Source organism: Hylobates moloch, unplaced genomic scaffold (genome assembly GCF_009828535.3).
Source record: "Hylobates moloch isolate HMO894 unplaced genomic scaffold, HMol_V3 SCAFFOLD_1, whole genome shotgun sequence".
Lineage (NCBI taxonomy): Eukaryota > Metazoa > Chordata > Mammalia > Primates > Hylobatidae > Hylobates > Hylobates moloch.
This window is the reverse complement of record NW_026652276.1, coordinates 177,124,316-177,141,443: the sequence shown is the minus strand read 5'-3', so window position 1 is coordinate 177,141,443 and position 17,128 is coordinate 177,124,316. Positions and strand designations below refer to the sequence as shown.

At 35.6% G+C, this 17,128-nt stretch overlaps 1 protein-coding gene across 1 annotated transcript in view; it reads right to left on the bottom strand.

The window, feature by feature from the left end:
• Positions 1 to 16,880, bottom strand: part of SEMA3E (semaphorin 3E) — a 116,238-nt gene extending 99,358 nt beyond the window's left edge. The window contains exon 1 of the mRNA XM_032761203.2: positions 16,752 to 16,880. Within this exon, the coding sequence (XP_032617094.1) occupies positions 16,752 to 16,847 (96 nt within the window). The 5' untranslated portion in view covers positions 16,848 to 16,880. The remainder of the gene's footprint in view (positions 1 to 16,751) is intronic.
• Between the last annotated feature and the right edge of the window lie 248 nt (positions 16,881 to 17,128).

Here is a 17,128-nt window from a genome sequence, read left to right as displayed (position 1 = left end):
AGACTGTATTGCTAGGCCTATGACAGTAAGAGACTCTTCTCCTGTCTACAGCTGTTTGTTTGTTCCCTTAAAGTCTCTATTATCTTCTGCCTCCCCTTCCTCTATCCATCACCATCCCAGCTTATGCTCTGTCAGCCTGGAAAGATATTCTGATTATCGAACAAAATATTAGATGTTGCTGATTGGTGGTATTTTTTACTTAGTGGCAAATTGTAATTATTTTTTAGGCTAGGAGCCAACATTTAAAAATTTAAAAATCTTGCATAAAAACCCATATTTCTGATTTCCCTAGAAAAATATGACCAAATGCAACACTAGGCATGCATTCCTGTGTGGAAATATTCCTCTGGTGTTGAAATGGAACAAATATTCTGATTTGCTTCAGACTTTTCTTTTACATGAATGATTCCTACAGGCATTTTAGTTTCTAAAAATCTCACGTTTGTTTGAATCCTAAATATGTTCAAGATTCAGCTTTTTTAGGACAGGTGTGGTGGCTCATGCCTGTAATCCCAGCACTTTGGGAGGCCGAGGCGGGTGGACCACCTGAGGTCAGGATTTTGAGACCAGCCTGACCAACGTGGTGAAAAATACAAAACTAGCCAGGAGTGGTGGTATGCACCTGTAGTCCCAGCTGCTCCAGAGGCTGAGGCAGGAGAATTGCTTGAACCTGGGAGATGGAGCTTGAAGTGAGCCAGGATCCTGCCACTACACTCCAGCCTGGGCAACAGAGTGAGACTCTATCTCAATTTAAAAAAAAAAAAAAAAAAGGAAAAATAAATAAGACTTAAGCTTTTTCTTAAAGCCATGCCCCATAAAATACCAGGTAAGGCATGCAAATCCCAGAAGTGAAAGAGGCTTGTCACTTAACTTATACATTATGTAGCCAAATCCAATTCCTGATACATGAGTAATAATGGGAATTTATCAAAGTGATGATAATAGCATTTTATACTGATAAATGCTATCTGATTTACTTTATTATCATAGAAACAAGCACTCTATGGCTTGAATTATAGGTATAAAATATTACTTCGATGTTCTTATTCATTGGTGCAATGAGCCCCAAGCAGCTTTTACTAAGAATATTCAGCATCGGATATTCTTTAATTTTCATAGTGCATTGTATAAACTTTTAAAGGAAAACACAGTTTTGGCATATAAACTTTAAGTGAAAACAGTTTTGTTTTTGATGTTGCAACACAAGAAAAGATAAACAGAGAAAAATGGTGATATAAAAGAAAACCAACCTTAAAGCAAAAAGCACACAACATCCTAGAATAGATGTTGATGTTAGCAATGAATCCATCAGTGGGTCATGCATGATTTAGGAAAGGTATCAGTCAATATCTGGTTACAGTGCAGCTTTGCATACAACTGAGGGGAGTCACTGACCCCCCCTATAGGTCGAATCCTAGAAGTGAAGCTGCAGAGCTTATAAACTTTACCTGATCTATTATTTTGGAAAACCATTCTTGAACTGAGGGATAGATTTTAAGAAATAATTTGTAAGACCCATTCTGATTTGAGATTCAATTTGATTTGGGAATTATGATTTCACTGTGGATGTATAAATTATTCAAATGGATATGCTAGAACATGTGCATGTATATATAGACTATGTATACAAATCTGTACATTTTATTATATAATAAAATACAAATTCATTTAGGATTATCTATCAGGAAAGATTTTCATGACTAATTCCATTATCAATATGACTAGATTAGATAATACCTCATCCATAATTCAGAATAATGCAGTATGTTTATAACATAACTTATGAGATACAGGCTCGGCTTCTTTTTTCAATATCAGCATCCCTTCTTACTCATTTTTCATTATTATGTAAAATGAAGACTTCTTTAAACTTTAGTTTTACTGCCTATTATTCTGTATTCCCCTAAATAATGGCTTCAGAATGATCATTTTGAGTTAAACACACTGTTTAGGGGTTAATTCTCCATAGCATTTTTATACATCTTTTGACAGCTTTTGTTCCAGAGTATCTTTTCAAATAGCCTGAAAAGGTAGAATCTCCCTCCAGGGCAAATGGAAGATTTGTTTCCTGACCAGGATAGTAAAGACTATATATCCCTCTAGACAAAGTTTAGACAGTTTTGCTAACAGCCCCCTTATAAGATTGGGAGTTTCCTAAGCTTGGGGTCCCTCAGATGTGACACGTATCCACTGAGTGCAGTGTCTACCTAGGCTGCCACGCATCACCCCCTGCAGGACTTGAGGGGCAACGACACTGATGGAAACAAGAAGCTCTTGCTGCCTGCTGTGCCATGAGTAATAGAGTCTTTCGTCTCTGACCCAAGAGTCTAATGTTTTCTGACAGCATCTATGAAACTGTGACAGGCTAACCTGTCTTGAGAGTGAGATAAAATCTCAGACCCTTCACAGTTTTTGTCACAAAGATAAGATACTATGTGATGGTGAAGACAATAATGGCTTTTCTAGGATTGCCAGAACAAGCACTGTTCCTAGCAGCAAAACTAATAATGGCACTTGCTGTAAGAATAACAAAACTATTCTTTCAGGCACATTTCCCGAAGAGTTTCACAACAAAATCTTTGCTGATATTTTTTCAACAGATAGTATTTCTCGCTCCTTTGATCCCTCATAGTGTTCGTATTTTCTCTATCTAGGACAACAATGATTTGTGTACTTAATTTTAGCTCTCTTATTAGACTATAAATTACAGAGGGCAAGGCAGTGACTTATTTCTGTCTCACTACCAGTGCCTATCTGGCACAATGTCTTAAGTACAGTCTTTGCTTTTCAACGTCCATTGATTGGTTTGTATCAGTCAATATGCCTTTAATCACATTCTTAGTGAAGTCAATCTGTCAAAGGAGATTACAGTAAAGTTTGAGAGATCAGGTTCACTGACATGAAAATGCTGTAACATGTTAAATGAATAAAACAAGTAAAATTTTCCGGTTTAATCAGGAAGGAAATACTGCAGGATGTTAGCAATAACCTCGGCTCTGAAAGACTTGTAGGATTTCTGAGGAAAGGTAGACGGATGTTTAACAGATCACTCTGAGTAGATGGAAGAAAGACCGAAAATAAGTATGAACGCTCTCTACAGTAAAGTTCGACACATGGGGACCCTCCAAAGGAATAACAGAAATATAAGTTTACCAAAGTTTTTTTTGTTGTTATTTTGGTTTGTTTGGTATTTTAAAACAGTTTAATAGGCTCAGGACTGCAACCAAACGTTAACTCAGGTGACAATATATGGCAAAGAAAGACCTCACTGGAAATGGAAAGTTATTTTTAAAGCCATCATGTAAAAACATTCTGCCAAGCTAGTAAGGGAAATGATTTTCTTCATTTGTTTTGGCAGTCAGGATGCCTTTTGGTTCTGCTCCAGAGTTTAGCATCCAACAAAAACCCACAAAATTAAGCTATTTGTTCTGCACAAAACATTTTTAAAGGCAGTTAAACAACAGGGTGTAATGTGATTTCCAAAATCTCTGTACCAAAAAAGATACAAAAAGCAAAAGGTTAAATACACATCATTTCATGACAATACCCCTACAATATAATTTAATAATTCCACTGCGCATTAACAAGCCATTTACTATTCTTGCATATCTCAATGGAGAAAAATAAAGTATAAATTAAACTACAAGGTAATTTTTATCTGGACTCCCTATCGAATCACATAATTATACCAGGATTAAGGATCTAAACAGCTTATTGTTACAAGATGTTATGACACTCAGAGATTTAGGAGAGTGCAGACAAACTAACGAATATGAAATAATTTTTTAACTGTCTAAAAATTAGATTATCTTTTTATTTAAAAAGAGTAAATCAGTTAATATAAGTCTATCTTCATAGAATAGATTTTAAGTGACTAAGCCTCTAATTTTATCTTATATTCTCTTCCTATTTCTATTACTCTAATGAAAAGTGTTTGCCTATATTTGGGGTTTTCTTTCTGTATTTACATCTATGTGTGGCACCAGTGTCCATCAATGTACATCTTAATTATAGATCCTATAAATATTATTAAAAACAAGAAAATATATTTTGAATAGAACACATTAGAATAATCTTAATGGTTTATAAATGATAATGTTTAACCTGACACACATTATCTGTCATTATGTTTATGCCTTTATACTTAATTATAATGACTGTCATTACTCAAGCAGTTTATATGCCAGAATTATAATATTTTGAACTATAGACAAAATTTGTATTTTAAAAAGCTTGTTCTCCTAAGCATTTGAACTAGAAAAATATGATAACTACACACAAACATTTGTAGCCTGATGCATGGCCTTTTGTATGGATAAAATTTACTCAACCGGTATCATTAATGTGAAATGCCATCTGACATTTATGTACCAATTGTACATAAATGCCTTCTACTCAATAAAAAATTACATTCTAAAATACAAGAACTTTTTTCACCTTTGATACAATAAAGTTGAATAAATGAGAAAGGCATAAATATTTTTATAAACAGAATTATCTAACAGAACTATAATATGTATAGATATCCAAATTAAGTACTATAATTTTGGCTTTTTTTTGTTTTTTTGTTTTGTTTTTGTTTTTTTTTGAGACAGAGTTTCGCTCTTGTTACTCAGGCTGGAGTGCAATGGCATGATCTCGGCTCACCGCAACCTCCACCTCCCGGGTTCAAGTGATTCTCCTGCCTCAGCCTCCCAAGTAACTGGGATTACAGGCATGTGCCACCAGGCCCTGCTAATTTTTTGTATTTTTAGTAGAGACAGGGTTTCTCCATGTTGGCAAGGCTGGTCTCGAACTCCTGACCTCAGGTGATCTGTCCGCCTTGGTCCTCCAAAGTGCTGGAATTACAGGCGTGAGCCACCGTGCTGGGCCCAATTTTAGCTTTAAATTACAGTAGTGAGAATAATTTTAGAAAAACAAGCTGAAATTTAGAAAGATAAAAACTATAGATCAAAGTTTCTAAAACAAAGTTTATTACCAAATATGAAATATTCTATGAGTTCGCCAAAATATGGCTTAAATATATATTTTCATTTTTTATTTTGTCATGAAATGGAAAAAAAGAAAATAAAATTTTATACATTAAATAAATATTCATATCTTCCAGAGAATAATTTTGATTTATTTTTTAGGAAGTCTTAGTAATTTTCAAATGTGTACAGATTGCAAGGGGCTATTCATACAGAGCATAGACAGGATAATCTGTTACCTGTGATTGAATACTGGCGTCTTCTGGGGCTCTCAGCCCTTATTGTAAGTAAACAAAGGGTGTACAGTTACATCTAATACCAGTCAGTGGTTCTTCTCTACTACTGTCACCAGCAACTAATTGTTCTACTAGTTCATAACCATTACTAGGGTAAAATGCAGCCACGCAAAGGGAGTAAGAGTCAAGGAGGAAGAAACATCTCATAACAAAAGCGGAACTAGCAAAACTAATGGCGCACTGAAGACCAATGTGGGAGACAGGAAGTTGATCTCAAAGCAATAACCTGGTTCTCAGTGATGGCTTCTAATACAGATGTACCTGGTTTTAAATTCTAACTGCTACTTACTGGCTTCATGGCTCTATTCTCATTTTCCATCCATTTATTCATCATGCTGCTGCCAAAGTAATCACTAAACTACAATTCTATTTTATGCCCATATTGAGAATCCACCAGTGGATTCTCCTGCGTTGCCTAGAAGATTCCATTTCAACAGCATTGCAGTCAGTATTCTTCATGAACTAGTCTGTGGTTTCCACCCTTAACTCTTACAGCATACCCTCTTCCCACCCACATGTCCCCAACCCATCTATTTACTTCAGCCCAAAACATTAGTCGTTATTCTATACTGCTCTAAAATTTCTGTCCTTCCTACCCCTACTTTCTCTGTTCTCACTCTCAATCAAAATTCTATTATTCAAAGCCCAATTTAAATTATATCTCCTCCAGGAACCACTCCTCCAAAACTTTCTTAGCATTTTATTTGAACCTTTATTGTCTATTCAAATTGTGCCATCTATGGCACATGTATATCTATCTTGTCTATTGTATTGTAAATATTTTAGCATAGACACTGTTTTATTCATTTCTGCATACTTCATATCCCCATATATATATTTCTAGAACTTAGTTAAGTAACACCTAAAAATATGTAATACTTCCACCCCTCACTTTCTATGGTAGCACATTAGAATCATCTAGCTTCAATAATAACAATGAAGATAGTAAATATTAAGGCGGTGCTTACTATGTTCCAGGCACTGTTCTAGGCACTTAATAACTCACCTAATCTTCTAACAAAAGCTAAGAGAAAGATACTGTGGCTATCTGTTCTTACAGTTAAGAGAACTGAGAAACAGACCTGTGGACTAATTTGCCCAGAATCACTCATCTAATAAGAGGTAGTGTTCAGATGGGAGCCCTAACAATATGGCTATAAAATCCATGTTCTTTGCTATTACACTCTGGTCTCTGCTCTCTTCAAAAAGTCCTCTAATATAATTGAACTAAAATAAGTTAAAATAAAATAAAAACTAAAATTAACATGTTGGCTTTGTTAATGGATATGATTATTTGGATCATATTATATATATATTTGGAATATATCCAAATGGATATGATTATTTGGATCATTATTATATTAACATTAATTATTATATTTTAATAATATTAATAATTTGGATTATTAATTAATCATAATTAATAATCAAATTAATTTGGTGAGTACATTTAATGAGTACTCTTACCATGCATAATATTCAGAGGAATTTTATTTTTGGCTAATACTAATTCTAGCTGACTAAATAATATTATCACAACCACTATTTTAAAATGCCATTACAGGCTGGGCGCAGTAGCTCACACCTGTAATCCTAGCACTTTGAGAGACCTAGGCAGGTGGATTACCTGAGGTCAGAAGTTCGAGACCAGCCTGGCCAACATAGTGAAACTGTCTCCACCAAAAATACAAAACAAAATCAACTGGGTGTGGTGGCACATACTTGTAATCCCAGCTACTGGGGGGCCGAGGCAGGAGAATCAATTGAACCCTAGAGGCAGAGGGTGCAGTGAGCCGAGTTCGTGCCACTGCACTCCAGCCTGGGTGACAGAGTGAGACTCTGTCTAAAATAAATAAATAAAATGCTATTAGTATTAAACCAATGTTTTAAAGTCACAGGGAATGTTTTTTCTATACTTTTTTTTGTTTGAATTACAGATAACAGAATAGTTGTGTAAATAGTGGGTTGGCTGTAACAAAACACCAAGATATTTTGTAGTTATTAATTTTGTTTTTGGATTTCCGTACATATATATTTTTGATACAGCTAAAATATTCAATTTTCCATGAATTGCTTTTTTAGCTATTTAAAACTTAAAAATTTTACTGAATCTATTTAAATCTTCTTAGACTTAAGTTCAATTAAATTATACCAGCAACTGAAGTTTAAATAACTATGCATTATGTAGAAATAAAATTTAATCCTGCTTAATGAAAGCTCCTAACCAGAAAACCTAGTCATAACATAATAAAATGTCATTATCTCTTCTGGTCACATCTTGAAATTACAAGTTATAAATAAATTGCAGGGAATGGGTATGAGAAGAAACATATACATTTATTTTCAAATTATCTATTAATAGATTGGATGTTCTTCCTCAATACAAAACTATAATTTAATAATTGAGTAGAAGTGAAAGAAAACCTAATGAGGACTCTTTTAATCAAAGAAAAATGAATGGCAATTTAAACATGAATATCCATGAATGCCAATCGTTAGAGCCCTTTCCCAATTTAGAGACTTTGAAGCTTATAAACACTTTTTTTTTAAAGAGACAAATGCAGATGTGGGTTGAATCTATGGTCAATCAAGTGAAAAATGTCTACGAGGATGTTTCGTGTTTCCCTTTCCAAGTATTCTATCCATACAAGGTCCTGATATTGTCACATTATGATCAGAAAGTCTCAGATGCTTTAATTTTTTACTTAGATAATAGTTTTCTTTAGTTCAGCCCAAGGTTTTTTGCACTAAAGGACACTAGGGAAAGCAAAATAAATAAATAAATAAACACACCAGCAAAACAATTTTTTTTTTCAATTTCTTAGACTGTTAAATCAGAATTCAATTGAAATCAAAATTCTCATTTAAGAAGTCTTACATTATCTGGGGATTTTAGAGACTTTTAGATAGAGTAAAATGCAAAAACTATTCTCTTTGAGGAGGTGGGAGATTCTCACATTAGATAACGCAAATGGAGTTACTAAATTGGAAGTTTTAGAGTGAAGAGTATGCTTTAGCATCAGCACTGAGTTTTGCAATTTATAGTGAGGGTTTAGGGTCTTTAATGAATGTTACATAGGTACAACAGAGCAGAAGTTCATTGGGAAAGAGTATTATCACATGGTCTGGGAAAGGCAGTGAGTTAAATAATTTAGAAAGCCAGGCCATTATCTAAAAACACTAATACAATACAATAAGTTTATTAAATTACAGATTCTTATCTATTTCAAAATTGTATGGAAAAATTATTCTTATAAGTGTACATATTCATATAAGTTCTGGTTATTATTTAGAAAATAATTATTTAGTACCACATATAGGACTGGTATTTCCAGGACCAGCAAGGATACTTAATACCCCAGCATTTCACAACTCTCATGCACATTACAATCACCTGGGAGAGTTTCAAAAAGTACCACTATTTAGTTCTCACATCAGTCTAGAGGTAGACCCAAAACACAGATATTATTTACACAATCCTCAGGTGTTTACTAATGTGCAGCCAAGGTTGCAATTACTGCCACACTGTGAAACAGGATTCTTACTGTTTGCCAGAGGAGAAGTGGGTAGGTGGTGGATAGGTGGCTTGGGATATAAGGGTAAGTAGAAGACAGACATAGTTAACCTAAACGAAATTCAACAATAACTAGTCTGAAAGTGGTTGTGATAATAAGTACAGTAAGATTTGCAAGAGGCCAGGCACAGTGGCTCATGTCTGTAATCCCAGCACTTTGGAAGGCCGAGGCGGGTGGATCACGAGGTCAGGAGATCGAGACCATCCCGGCTAAAACGGTGAAACCCCGTCTCTACTAAAAATACACAAAATTAGCCGGGCGTAGTGGCGGGCACCTGTGGTCCCAGCTACTAGGGAGGCTGAGGCAGGAGAATGGCCTGAACCCGGGAGGCGGAGCTTGCAGTGAGCAGAAATCGCGCCACTGCCCTCCAGCCTGGGCGTCAGAGCGAGACTCTGTCTCAAAAAAGAAAAAAAGATTTGCAAGAAAGCAGACAGTGAAGAGAATAGATTTATTGCTGGAAGATGTTAGGATTAGCAACAGACACACTTTCATTGTTTCATTACATCTTCAAAGATGAACATAACAGTGCCTACTCTTAAGGACCCATCTTATAAGTAAACTGACAGCCGAACAGCCAATGTTAATACAATATGGGAATGAAAATCAGACCTTGGAATAAGGAAGGAGAACCTTCTCCAAATCTAGGTTAAAAGAGAAAGAAAGTAGATTTTAAAAAATTGGATATGTTTGAAGGTTATTCCAGGGAAGGGGAGTTGTAAGGATACAGAGGTATGAAAAAGAGCAAATAGAAATGGTCTGACTAGCAATGTGTTACTGGTGGACAAGTAGAGATTAGGCTAAGAAGGTAGATGAGAGTAAATCATGAAAAACTATATTTGCTCAGCTCAAAAAATTTAGAATGCTTTCTAAAATGAAAATTATGGAGCAGGAGTTGTTAACTGGGGCCTGAAAAAAAGAATTCAGGGAACGTCCCAACTCAGAAATCAGAAAAAAAAGTCATTATTGCATTAATCATTAACTTCTAACTGAAATTTAGCATTTCTATCAGATAATATCATATAAATGTAGAAAGCAAACTATAGTAGTATTAGTAGTATCTGCGGTTTCATTACCAAGAGAAAATATATTTCAATGTTACTTTGGAGTTGTTGCAATTATCTGAAAACATCATTAACACTCATTATTAATTGGAAATGCGGGTGCTTATGAGTGAGACCTGTTGCTAGGTTTTATCACTTAATATGTTAATAAATAAGGTACGTTTCATCATATCATAAGTTACCATTTTAATATCATAATAGCTGTATTAAAAATATTTATAGTTTGATAACTTTATTTTAATATTTTACTTCGTAATTCTACATATTTACTTTATGCATTTAAGGGTCCCTAGGTTTTGCCAGACTGCCAAATGAATCTATGTCTTACAAGGAAATTAGGCACACCTAGACAAACTACATTTGTTGTTGATTTTTGTAGAGAGAAAAAGAAGAAATAATAATGCAGAAAAGACAGAAAATTACCAACTCTTAAGAAAGGTCAACAAGCTGGGACCCAGAGCATGGGTTTAAGGAGTGACATTTCATAAAAGGAGGGGGTACCGCCAATATAACAAGGAGGTGGAGAACATCATGTGGAAACAGTAGATTTGGTGATGGGAGGGTGAGGATCAACATGTTCAATGGCTCCCATTTTCTAAATGAAGTTAAAATGGAAGGTTATTTATCTCCCCTGAAGAGATCATCAGGACTAATCCATCATGACATACCCCTGTTGACCATAGTCACCGTGGGAAGTATTGACCCGACCCACTTCCAGGTCAACAGTGAATACTTGGACTCATACATCACATGGGTCTGCACCACCCCCAATCTGACCCCACCTTTCCGAGACCTCAAACCCTTCTGTGAAATCCTTTGGAATGTCATTGACGAGATCCCTGCAACTTCAGTCTTTCTCTCCCCATGTTCCTTCACCTTCTTGCTCTGGTTAAAATCAGGTTGTCCCCTGAGAACACTGTTTCTCTGTCAGATATAGTGGTGGCTTTTTTACTCTAAACCCACATGTGAGGAAAATATTTTCACTGACCACTTGCCTTCTCCTCACTAATTTTTTCCTCTCTAAATTCACCTATCAATAAAGATTTAAAATAATAAAACCCTACCTGCTTTAAAGTTCATGTGGTCACAACCATACCACCTGCTACCTTCCGCCTTGTAGTCATCTACCATCATCCATTGCTACTTTCTCCTCATTAATTGAATATGTTTTCACCTAGCTTACTATCCTTCTCTTCACAAAGATGATTCATCAACCATCACACTTGCAAGTCAATGCCTGTCCATCTGTTTCGATGACCTGGTCCTTCAAATCAGCCTGAGGCACATGCTCTGATGTTACTTTACCAGTTCTGCAGTGTAACTAGTCAAAACTGGTCATTGAGCCTTGAAAAATGGATAGTGGGCATTTAATTTTGCTATCTTCTTAAATATCACCTCCCTAGAAAATATTTTCTTGACCACCCTACTCTCCTCACCAACCTCTACTGTCTTACTTCCACTAAGTTGTTTTATTTTCTTTATAACATGTATCATATCTGGCATTATATTATAATATTATTTTACTTTTCCAGTGTATTTCCTAATTTTATACTCAGTGTGTTCTGAAATAATTCTAGTTATTAAAATTATGATCAAATAAAGCTAAAAATAATTAACAATAATATAGTTGCTAAGATAGAGAGGTATTGGTGCAGAGATAAATAAATGAATCAAGGGAAGAGTGTTGAGGAACGTGGGGATCAAGCAGAACAACAGAATAAGCGTGAGAGAGTGTGTGAGTTCACTGGGAATTCATGAACTGATGGAAGTAGTGGAACTTTGTATAACCACATTGGAAAGCTATTTGGCATTATCTTGACATTAACATATTCTATCTTTGGAAACTCTACTCCTGAATATATATGCCCTGGATGCTTTCCCACATGCATGTATCAGGAGAAGTTTACTAAAGTGATCATAGCAACATTGATAAAATGAAATACAGGAAACCACCCAAATGTCCTTTGACATGGAATGGATAAATAAATTGTGCTATATTCATATGATGGAACATATTACACAGAATACAGAGTAAATAATAAGAGCTTATACATACTGCTATGTGCCAAGCATTGCTCTTGGTACTTTACATAAATTAATTCATAATTTTTATCTTCAAAGAGGAATAATATTTATCCTTTTACAAATAAAGACATAGGGACACAAAGGGATTTAGGAACTTGCCCAATATTATACATGCATAGCCAGGATTTAAACACCAAAATCCCAGTTGAGTGCTCCCAATTCACTATTCTACTTCTACAGCAAATAAGGCATGGGTACAGGTACATAATTAAATATAAGAAATAATATTAAATAAAAACAAAACAAGAGGCAATCCCAGAAGAATGCAACACACCATTGTATATGATTTTTACATAGCTCAAAAGTAGTGACACTAAATAATATACTGTGTAGGAAAACAGTATATAGAGAATATATACTGTATGGGAAAATATATAATAAAATAATTTTTAAAAATGAAAACAACAAAGAGTAGTAGGTAGTAATTGCTCCTGGGCAGCAGGGTGCATGTGGAGGGAAATAGGGAGAAGATGAAGGTAGCTGCGCCTGCAATGGGATTGGTGATATTCTCATTCAGATGTTGGGAGCTGGGTTCAGAAGTATTTATTTTATTATACATTCTAATGAATTTATGTTATGTATATCCTTTTCTGTATGAAATGGTATATTTTAAAAGATATTAAAGAAATAAATAGAAGGTGAAAAAAGGCTTTGGCTACATTTTCAAGGTTTTTGATTGGAAGGAAAGAAGGAAAGGTGTATCACCGAGTAGATCCATGGTTAATGGGGTGTGTGTGTGCGTGTGTGTCTGTCTTTTTTGTTTTTGTTTTTAAGAGAGTGTCTCACTATGCTGCCCAGGCTGATCTTAAACTCCTGGGCTCAAGCAATCCTCCTGCCTCAGCCTTCAGAGTAGCTGGGACTACAGGCATGCATCATATCTGTGTCTTCATTTGGAGGGTCTGAATCTTGTTTATAGATAGGTAAGCTAAATTAAGTGTGCAGACTTCTCCTGATTATCATGACTGTGGAGAGGGTGCTACTGGCATTTTGTAGGTACAAGCCAGGAATGCAGCTAAACATCCTGCAATGAACCTGGCACTCCCATCCTTAACTATGAATTATCCAAGATGTCAGCAGTACCAAGGTTGAGAAGCTCAGAGATAGAGAAAGCACAGTGGGAGAGATTTAAAAAAATATTAGGAAGACAATTGAGAGAGTAAGGTCCAGACAAGACAGGAGGAGAGCTGGGCCCCAAAGCAGACCTATTACATCATCAGAGCCTGGTGAGCACTGCAGAACTGACCATTTTCTTAAGCTCACTCTTTTAAGCAGAATGTCATAAAGTAGACCTTACTCCTACTCTGCTGCTACTAAAAACAGCCTCAGAGGGCATATTGAGAGTTTTATTGCATATCATTCTGAAGAAACAGGAAGAACAAGTACAAAATAAGAAATGCAGGTGGGGCTGATGTTACATCAGAGCTAATGAAGCATAACAAGCCTCAGGACTCCTTCCTGGCAACTGCCCAGACTGGCACCTGAGAGGAGTTTTTGCAATTTCGAAATTTAAGTTTGAGTTAATTATATTAGTTAAGTCCCCCACTCCCCCAAGTTGTATACATTTTGGGCTCCACAAAATAAGGATTTACCCTGCAGTATGGGGTACTCAAATAGGTTTTATAGCTACTTTCCTTGACATCCTGGCTAGATGGCACCCTGAAGCTCAATGGCCACATACCGCTCTATTTAGTTTCCTAAGATGCAGTTCACAAAGCCTCATCACCCTCCTGGTCTCCTACCCTTATATAGTTTTCACAGGTCATTTCCTCCATGAAAGCCCAGCTTCCTAGTATGGAAGTGCTGAGGGTATAATTAGGCCAAAACAATACATGAGAGTGAGTAGGCGATTCAATTTCCCCTGCTCTGAAGGGGAATCACATTACAATGAGAAGCTGCTATCTCTTGGTCTTATAGTCCACATAGGAAACAACACCTCAGGAAAATTGTTATTAAATTCTGTGTACATGAGTCACCTATTTGTTATAAATGTGGATTCCAGGGAACCACTCCATGAGAGTCACATAATATTTTGGTCCAAGGATGATAATTTGAGAACTACTTCCTCGATGAAAAGGTTGTTAATTTTCTGAAATGACAGATCTTCTATAGGTTCTTCTAATATTCACATATTAACAATTTTAATATGGGGATCGATCTATGACAGCCTTGTTTATGATCCCTAGGTTAGATACTCCTTCCCAGAAAACCAGAGTAAGTAGATGATATCAGAGAGAGAGAGGGAGAAGAAAAAGAAAGAGATAGTGGCAAAACCAGTTAGGATTGAAGTTGGAAAGAGATCAACCAAGAAGTGAGAGAAAAACCCATTGAATTTGACTGGCAGGAGGTCGTGTGTGTGTGTGCGTGCGTGCATGGGTGTGTGTATTTATATTTTATATATATGGAGAGAGAGGAAGAGTGAAAGAGAGCAATTAGTATACATATGTTTGAAGTCAAAAGAGAACTACATAGAAAATAAAGACGTTAGAAAGAAAGGGTGAAATGCAATATTTGCTTCTACTTTAACCTGTAATCACGAAAACGATAGAAAAAGGATTAAAAAGACATAATCCAAAAAAGATAAATAAAACTGGAGTGTGGATGCCAGAGAAATATCAGCAACATTTTAAAAACTCTAAAACATATGGGCAAGTGTTGGCACTTTGCACGCTAGGAAAAGCGGAAATCTAACTGCTTGCAAGGTGACAGGAGCCAATATGCAAGCTGATTCACAAAAAAGACTCCAGAAATTCTAGGAAATTAGAAGCCTAGAGAGTGAGAAGAGGGGTGGGTGTGGATGAAATCAGAAGTGTTTCAAAGTATGCATAATAAGCAGTAACGCCAGACAATAAAGGGGGAACAATCTGACTTAGAGGAGTCCCAGGAAGAAAGTCAAGAGGAGAATGAAGAGAAGAAAAGATCTAACAGAAATAATGAGTATTCTCTAGAGCTGCAGGCCATGGGGTCCCTGGTAGAAAGTTCCATTGTGTCTCAGTGCAAGGGGAATAAAAAGAGATGCTAAGAGAAATAGGAGAAGGTTTTAAAACACGGAGATTAAAGAAGGGATTCTAAATTACATGGGTGAGAGACAGGTTACGTCAAAAACTTTGAAATTAGAAAGAATCGGACTTCTCAGCAGCTATACTAGAAGTCTGGAAACAATGGAGCAGTATCCTCAAAATTCTGAAGCAACTGGTTTTCAACCTAGAATTTTATATCCATCTATCAATAATGTGTGAAGTTGGAATAATACAATTTTCAAACATACAAGACTCAACACTGGACTCTGTATCCTTCTTCCAGAAGCTAGGAGAGGATATGCTTCCACAACATGGCAGACTATAGGTGGGGGGCCTGAGAAACTGAAGTTCTATACAAGTCAGGGGCTGAGAGAATGCTCCAGGTGATGGTGAAGCTAAGCTCCAGCCAGACAAGTGGAGCATGGAGGATACCTTCAATTAAAAACCAAAACAATGTGAACTGATGAAAACTGGTAAATTGTACTACATTGAGAGGAGTATAAAAACTTGTATAGAGAGGCTGGCGAAAAATTAGTGAAACGATATAAAAATCTTATCAAATGGGAAAAATGAGATAATGTTTAATTTCAAGAGAAACAAGAAAATTGCAGAAATAAGTAAAGAAGGAAGGAATCAAGGGCAGAAGAAAGGGAGAGAAAAGTGTGATAAACTTCCAGCATGTGGCTCAGTGGTGAATACTATCTTCTTAATCATAATAAGATAAAGACACTGGTATTTAACCAAAAATTTTGGTATAATTATTTTGGGAAGATGGAGGGCAAGTCATTGGAGGGTTGCTGATGAAGTATGGTACACAGATATTTTAACTGTGGTATTGCAAAAGAAGGATGCTAAAATCCTCATCTTAAAGATGTATTTCTTAACAGATATTGCCCAAAATGAAACATATCAATAAACAGTACGCAAATGTTATTTTGAAATATGTAGGGAAGAACCAGAAGAAACAACAAAAGGTTTAAAATTATTACCTCCAGGGATAGGGAACTGGCAGAAACCAAGGAACGATGCTTTATGTCATAATTTTAAAAAGTGACTAGAAAATATGGACATGGCTCATAAACATAAAAATAAATTATAAAGAAAGTGTATTACATAATACATGCACTTATGCCAAAAATACTATGTTCTAAATATTTATGTATGTTTTGTGTAAGATTTATGAGTCTAAGAAAATTTGGCTCAATTATTTGTATAATTATAGACTATAATTACAGATTATTTTTCTCTTTTTCCAAAAGATGTTGGTACTTTCTTGTTTTAAATGTATAAGTTACTCCACCAGGTTAAAGGAGCGTCCACCTGAAGTAGTGATATTACCAACAGAACTATATGAGGTAGTTATATTGAGGCCACATATTTACATTTCTTCAAGCTTGCACTTTGGAATAGTAAAGCCCAGAGGAACTGGTGGTGATTCATTATGCTCCAAACCCAGGTCTCAGGACAGTGGGTGTGGTGACAAGGGCCACCATGCAAGAGGAATGTCAAATGCACCAGGCAAGAGTGTCTGGAAATCCGGGTATCAGTGTTGTACTAGAAAAGTTCATACAACATGATTTAGAAATCATTTCTTCAAAATGATTTCAGTTTTAACTAATATTTTATTTAAAAAGTAATCACTCAAATTTAAAGTGGTCAATACAATTTAAAAAAAAAAGACAAGTAACATTCTTGAAATTTCCCCCCTTTTCTTTCTCTACTGAAATGCAGTTTGATATTTCTATACCTCTTTATAGCCGTCACTGATTCTCTCCAAGCTGAGGGAATATACAAGGTCCCTGCCTCCCACGAAGAGCCGCTCTTGATATTCATCCAGCAGCATTGTATGGAGATCAAGAAATCCAAAAGGGCTATGAAATATTGATGTTCTGTTCAGATTCAAGAGCTCTGAAATGCAAAGTGACATGTACACTAAGCACATGAGAAAATATAAATACCTTTATAACCCTTTTCTCATAGCTCTGTTTACATTGCTATTGGAACTGAGTCATTAACATTCATTTTATCATAAATATACTGGCAACAAATTTTAATGTGCACAACTTAAAATATTTCATAAATTTATGAATCTAAAAACTTCATCAATTTAATATGTAAGAAAAA